Here is a 6,151-nt window from a genome sequence, read left to right as displayed (position 1 = left end):
ATATATAGAAACAAGTCGAAGTCACTCTTAGCTGATCACAGTTTCAGTCACACCAAAAGTCACAATGTTGTTAAGGTCCGGTCTTTCTTTTGACGTTGTCCAGCACTTGCATCGCCGGCGTCTTTACAGATTTTTTTGCAATTTGCAATTTTTGTGCCGAAAAAGCAAAGAATAAGAACCTTTCCTATAACAGTTAATTTTTACTAAAGATAAACTTCAACGAAAATGGCAGCCGCTATTGATGGCGTTTTCCCGGCGTCCTTGCAGGAGCTGGTGAAAAAGTCAAAGGTCCTGGTCGTGGGAGCTGGTGGAATTGGTTGCGAGGTGCTGAAGAACCTTGTCCTCAGCGGCTTCACGGATATCGAAATTGTAAGTAGTTTAAGCATCTTTTTAATCCCACTAAAACTAAAATTAACATTTCATTTCAGATCGATCTGGATACCATAGATTTGAGCAACTTGAACCGCCAGTTCCTCTTTCATCGCGAGCACGTTGGGAAGTCAAAGGCGCGTGTGGCGCGTGAGAGTGCTTTGAGCTTCAATCCAGATGCCAAAATTACCGCCTACCATGACAGCGTTACATCGTGGGTATTGCATTTGTTTCATTGTTAAAAATGTCCTAATACCATCTAATATTTGCAGGACCGATTATGGTGTTAACTTTTTCAAGAAGTTCGACGTTGTCCTGAGTGCTTTGGACAATAGGGCTGCCAGAAATCACGTGAATCGAATGTGCTTGAACGCAGATGTCCCCTTGGTCGAAAGTGGCACCTCTGGTTACAATGGCCAGGTGGAGCTAATCAAGCGGGGCCTGACACAGTGCTATGAGTGTATGCCGAAGGAGGCGCAGCGCAGTTTCCCAGGATGCACAATTCGTAATACTCCTTCAGAGCCGATCCACTGCATTGTGTGGGCCAAGCATCTGTTCAAGTGAGTTGGGCTGGCATATTCTTCTCCAACAGTTTTCTAATATTTGCCATTTTCGTTTTCAGTCAACTCTTTGGCGAGTCTCAGGAGGATGAGGACATTTCTCCCGATGCCGCCGATCCAGATGCTAAGGATGCTTCAGAAAAAGAAGGGGAGTCAACTACTGTGAGCAACGAAAAGGATAAAGAAGCCGAAGATACCGCCAACGGCAATGTGGTGCGCATTAACACGCGACAGTGGGCCAAGGACTGCAACTACGATGCCGGCAAGCTCTTCAACAAGTTCTTTAACGAGGATATCAACTATTTGCTGCAAATGTCGAATCTTTGGAAGACCCGCAAGGCACCTGTTCCCGTTCAATGGGATACTCTGTTGCCAGAAGGCGCGGCCGATGGCGAGAAGGAGTTTGCCAAGCAGCATCACAAGGTATGGAGCGTTGAGGAGTGCGCCCACATCTTTGCCAATGCTTTGAAGGAGCTGAGTGCCTCTTTCCTGAAGCTAGAAGGGGATGATACTTTGGTGTGGGACAAGGACGACCGGCCCGCCATGGACTTTGTGGCCGCCTGCGCCAACGTTCGCTCGCACATCTTCAACATAGAGCAAAAGTCTCGATTCGAAATCAAGTCGATGGCGGGCAACATTATACCAGCTATTGCCACAACTAATGCCATTACGGCGGGTATTTCCGTGATGCGGGCATTCAACGTATTGGAATCAAAGTGGGAACAGTGCAAGGCCGTCTATACCCGCTTGCGGCTGAACGCACGCAACCAGATCCTTGTACCGGAACTGTTCTTCCCCAAGCCCAATCCCAACTGCTATGTGTGCTCCAGTGACCCGGCTATAGGACTCAAAATCGACACCAAGAAAGTGAACATAAAGCAGCTGCGCGACGACGTTCTCGTCAAGACACTCAACATGCTCAATCCTGATGTTACGGTGGAAAGCACGGGCTCGATCCTGATATCCTCAGAGGAGGGTGAAACCGAGTGCAACGAGGATAAGCTACTGGCTGATATGAACATCGTGGATGGCGTGATCCTTAAGTGTGACGACTTTTTCCAAAACTACGAGCTGAGCATTATAATTTCACACTTCGATTCCGAGCGGGATGAGGCTGTGTTCGAAGTTGTTGCCGATCCCAAGCAACTGCAACCGAAGGAGCAGGATAAGGAGGAAAGCGTAGCAGCTCCCGAAGAAACCAAAGTTGCCAAGAAACGATCTGCTAATGGAAATGAAGTTGCCGCCGACGAAGGACCATCTACTTCTAAGAAGAGTCGCCCCACGATAGTCGAGGACGACGACGACGATGACTGTCTGTTGATCGAGGATGAGGATGAGACTGCACAGGAGGAAGCTCCCGTCGCCAGTGATAAGCTGAGTTCCCCGAAAACAGCTACGAAGCGCAAGCCCAGCACAGATGTAATCGATGCTGACGAGGACATTACGGAGATTCTCGACTCCTCCGATGAAGAGGAAGCGGGACCCACCAAGTGCAAACGATCGCGGCTGGATGAGCAGCCGAAGCCCGTAGAGATCATCAATATTGATTAAGAAAACATTCTTATAAGTTATCAGCCACATTCTACGATGTTTCAGTTTTTTTTCACAGAAATGCATTTCTTTTATTTAAGCCCCATTTTCAATTTGCATCTGTTAAACAAGTTTTGTATTCCCTTTTTAAAGAAAATAATCTAAAAGAAAGCTCCATTAAATATCAAAAAGTTTTGTTTAAAATTTTAAACCGATTGGCGAAGAACCAGTGTTGGCTAACACTTGGGGACATTTGTGTTATCGTTTATTTGGACTGCCCACAAAATGTGAGTTCTTCGACTGAAATTTCTGTAAATTCTAACTGAAAATCACTTTTTCAGATGTCTCTGGTCAGCAGAATTCTGCAGCAAGGCTCTTCTGTATGGAATAGCCTAAGTGCCGCTCGGGGTTTCCACATGTTGGTGCGACCGACTGCCGCTCCAATGATGACCTCCCAGAACACACAACTCATGACCGGCGCGAATGTCCTAACACAGCGACCCGGACTGCTGACACCTTGCTTTACCCTACTGCAGCAGGTGGCTGGATTCAAGGTCAAGGGGCGTCTGAAGCGACGATGCAAGGATTGCTACATTGTTGTCCGTCAGGAACGGGGTTATGTCATCTGTCCCACGCACCCGCGCCACAAGCAAATGTCGATGAAGAAACGCGACTACAAGTCGTGGATCCTGACCCACGCCACCCAGTCGAAGGAACGGGGCTATTAGCTTATACTAGTTAAAAGCATTTTCAATTAAATACATTTGTTTTAAAAATATATAACATTACAAATCGAAGCAGCCATAACGGACCTTTTCAACACTGTCTCGCGCAGCTGTTGTTTTGTTTATCTTGATTTGTGGAGTCGGAGATTTTAGTCACTCTTGCCGTAACTGTGGACTGCTCTTTTTCGCCCGGAGTCTTGACCGTCTGACGTCAGCGCTGTGTTACGGCTGCAGTGCAGTCACGATAGCCTGAAAATCATATCAAAATGACGACGCACTTCATCAATGTGCTGCGGCAGGCCTTCAAAACCTTCGACCGGGCGAACCATGCCAATTTCCAAGCCAATCTTCAACATCTACGCCAGCTAACAGACGAACTGACACACCGGGATCTGCACCTACGGGAGGAGCTCTTCCGCAGTCTGGCCACTAACCGTGCCCCCTGCAGCTACATGCACATCTTCGAGGACGAGCGCTTCTCCATGAGTTTGTTTATAGTCAGAGGATCGAGCAATATTCCTCTCCATGATCATCCCATGATGTTTGGACTGCTCCGCTGCATCTGGGGCCAACTGCTGGTGCAGAGCTATACCCAACAAATCGGATCGGATGATCCTATAGCCTATGATCCCCATCCCACGATGGTTAAGGTGAATGCTGAAGAGCCATGTCTGGTTACCCCCGATACTCCGTGTGCCACATTGACCCCGAGGAAGAGGAACTACCATCAGGTGGCTCAGACGGGAAGTGGAGGCGTGGCCGCGTTTTTTGATATTCTAAGTCCGCCGTATGATGCGGATATGCCCGTATATGGGCCTCGCCAGTGCCGCTTTTATCGCCCCAAAACAGATGGTGGACAGCTGCAACTGCAATGCATACCCTCCCCTGTCACCTACTACTGCGATGTGGTTGCTACCCCGGAGTCTGTTCAGCGAGCTGCGTTCCAAGTCGCCGATGAATGCTATGCGGCCAGTTCCGTCATGCCAAGGAAGCAGTGATTCCTCGCTACCTCGATTTCCGGTATCAAACCCTCCTATTTATTCGCCCAGCTGTGTTATTTAAATAAAATTGCCTCTTTTTTTTAATTAGTTCCGCTTTTACGGAATTTGTTATTTGTTAATCTTCTTCAGATTTATAGATGTTCTGATTGCGTCGTTTAAGTTTCTTTATATTGGGACTAGGCTCCTGGAGTGGCTCTTCTTTAGTGGGTGTGTCCTCTTCTTTTGTCTCTTCCTCGACCTCCTCTGGTATTTCTACCTCCTCTGGAACCTGGACAGGTGCTGGCAAGGACAAGTTGAGTTTCCGTTTCGTTGGAGTTATCAAGGGTTCACTTATTTTCTCCGGCTTGTGCTCTTCGTCTTCACCAATGTCCAACGTTGTTTCTGGAGCCTTTGATTGTTCCAGAGGCCTGGCCACTGGTAATTCCTTTCCATTGGCCAACAAAACCAAGCAGAGAGGATCATCTATTCCAAGAGCGGCACAAAATGAATTGCTCTGTGGATTCAGTTGCGGCTGGGGTTGGCTCAACACCATGTTCTTATAGTTGGACTCCTTTTCGGGATCATAAGCTGGCACTGTGCATTCAAAATTTTCTGGGACCTTGAGGCTCTTAAACTTTTCAGTCACTGCTTCCAATTCGTCCGCTGTGGGTGTGAAATTATAGCGCTCTGTGACTTCCCCAGCCTTTTTCCCGGGCAAATAGTAATAGTTTTCTTTCACGGAAATCAAGTGGTTGGTACTGTGCAAGATGGCCAGCCACTCAGCGTCATACTCCAGCTGAGGATTCCCCTCTACCGGAGCACTGGGAATGTCCACTATTTGGAGGAATCCTCTTCTGGGAAGGCATTTGTCCAAAGCCAGAAACTTGGTGACAGAAACTGGCGCAGCAGATGGTGTAGAAGCGGGTTTACTTTTGACCTCCTCATCGTCTTCATCCTCGCTACTACTGCTACTGGATTGGTTGTCGTCGTCTGTTCCCTTTTGGCTTGAAATGTGCGGAACCAAAGCAGCGAACTTGCAGTGCAGATGAGCAGCAAACCAGTATGTGGGCTGTAGGGCCTTCAGTAGCTCCTCCAGAGGCCGGCTACCCAGCTTTCCGCTTTCCATGTCCGCAGCAAAGAAAGGTTTCTTCCGCAGCAACTGTGCCTTGTTTCCATATTCGTAGATTCCCGTCGGCCAGTCATGGGAGATAATGATGTCTATTTTTCCGGAGAGCTGTTTGAGCCGGAAAACCTCCAGCTGGCGCACATGGTAGACACTTCTGCATGTGGATTCTGTATAAGGAGGGTATTCATGGTGTCCTCTGAGAAAGTCGTGGCCCTTAAAGATGCCACTAACGCCTGCAATGCGAACACCATTGACGTTGACAACTCCGGCATAACCAAGATAGTAAATGTTGGGTGCAACCCATCCTCCATACGGCAGTTCTTGCAAATAGTTTGAAGCCTCGTGGTTCCCGCCAATGAAAATTGTTAGAACTGGAGCCACTCGCTCACCGCTGTAGTACCTAATGAGTTAATCAAACAGTATATTAGTTATTCTGGAGATCGGTTTCCTTAATTACTTGTAAAAGGTGCAAATATCCAAGTATTTCTTGGGCACCGCCATCGTCTGCAAATCCTCGAGATTCCGGGTGGACTGGAAATCGCCGCAGCATAGTAGCAGATCGATTTTGGTGCCGCTCTCCTTTTCAATCCCCTCAATGGTGTCATAGATGCGCTCCAGTTCGCCATGGGCACATCCTTCCACAGCTATTTTCATGGTTTCACAAGTTTATTTACTTTTTGCAATTGTAAACAAAAATCAAAGCGGCATGGACACAGTGTAATAAAGGAACATTATGTTCTGCATTTTGCAACACTATTTATCGATCTGCATTTATCGAAGGCGCGTAAACAATATAAATTTAAATATTAAGTTAAAATACTACAAAAATATAAATATAGATAACAATACATCCAAAATTAG

At 47.3% G+C, this 6,151-nt stretch overlaps 4 protein-coding genes across 4 annotated transcripts; 3 read left to right on the top strand and 1 right to left on the bottom strand.

Annotated features, from left to right (window-relative positions):
* Positions 1-79: 79 nt before the first annotated feature.
* LOC6493351 (SUMO-activating enzyme subunit 2) lies at positions 80-2,650 on the top strand. Its single transcript, XM_001957540.4, has 4 exons — positions 80-369; positions 429-583; positions 642-929; positions 992-2,650. The coding sequence occupies exons 1-4, from the start codon at positions 226-228 to the stop codon at positions 2,478-2,480; spliced, it is 2,076 nt and encodes a 691-aa protein (XP_001957576.1). The 5' UTR covers positions 80-225; the 3' UTR covers positions 2,481-2,650.
* A 22-nt stretch (positions 2,651-2,672) lies between these two features.
* On the top strand, positions 2,673-3,256 carry LOC6493352 (39S ribosomal protein L36, mitochondrial). The gene is made up of 2 exons (XM_001957541.4): positions 2,673-2,746; positions 2,801-3,256. Exon 2 carries the CDS (start codon positions 2,801-2,803, stop codon positions 3,185-3,187), a length of 387 nt encoding a protein of 128 aa, XP_001957577.1. The 5' UTR covers positions 2,673-2,746; the 3' UTR covers positions 3,188-3,256.
* Positions 3,257-3,291: 35 nt separating this feature from the next.
* On the top strand, positions 3,292-4,269 carry LOC6493353 (2-aminoethanethiol dioxygenase). Its single transcript, XM_001957542.4, has one exon. It carries the CDS (start codon positions 3,451-3,453, stop codon positions 4,180-4,182), a length of 732 nt encoding a protein of 243 aa, XP_001957578.1. The 5' UTR covers positions 3,292-3,450; the 3' UTR covers positions 4,183-4,269.
* LOC6506595 (lariat debranching enzyme) lies at positions 4,209-6,118 on the bottom strand. The gene is made up of 2 exons (XM_001957543.4): positions 5,748-6,118; positions 4,209-5,690 (listed from the first exon to the last, which is right to left on the bottom strand). The coding sequence occupies exons 1-2, from the start codon at positions 5,942-5,944 to the stop codon at positions 4,301-4,303; spliced, it is 1,587 nt and encodes a 528-aa protein (XP_001957579.1). The 5' UTR covers positions 5,945-6,118; the 3' UTR covers positions 4,209-4,300.
* Positions 6,119-6,151: the final 33 nt, after the last annotated feature.

This window comes from Drosophila ananassae, chromosome 2R (assembly GCF_017639315.1).
Source record: "Drosophila ananassae strain 14024-0371.13 chromosome 2R, ASM1763931v2, whole genome shotgun sequence".
NCBI classification, from domain to species: Eukaryota; Metazoa; Arthropoda; class Insecta; order Diptera; family Drosophilidae; genus Drosophila; species Drosophila ananassae.
The sequence above is the reverse complement of the archived record's forward strand: the minus strand, read 5'-3'. Positions and strand labels throughout refer to the sequence as shown.

Bases quoted from the DNA above. Each gene is read 5' to 3' on its own strand.
- LOC6493351 (XM_001957540.4), top strand. From the start codon at position 226: ATGGCAGCCGCTATTGATGGCGTTTTCCCGGCGTCCTTGCAGGAGCTG. The intron at 370-428 runs GTAAGTAGTTTA...ATTTCATTTCAG, and splicing joins GCTTCACGGATATCGAAATT to ATCGATCTGGATACCATAGA. The intron at 930-991 runs GTGAGTTGGGCT...TTTCGTTTTCAG, and splicing joins TGGGCCAAGCATCTGTTCAA to TCAACTCTTTGGCGAGTCTC.
- LOC6493352 (XM_001957541.4), top strand. From the start codon at position 2,801: ATGTCTCTGGTCAGCAGAATTCTGCAGCAAGGCTCTTCTGTATGGAAT.
- LOC6493353 (XM_001957542.4), top strand. From the start codon at position 3,451: ATGACGACGCACTTCATCAATGTGCTGCGGCAGGCCTTCAAAACCTTC.
- LOC6506595 (XM_001957543.4), bottom strand. From the start codon at position 5,944: ATGAAAATAGCTGTGGAAGGATGTGCCCATGGCGAACTGGAGCGCATC. The intron at 5,691-5,747 runs GTAATTAAGGAA...TTAACTCATTAG, and splicing joins GATATTTGCACCTTTTACAA to GTACTACAGCGGTGAGCGAG.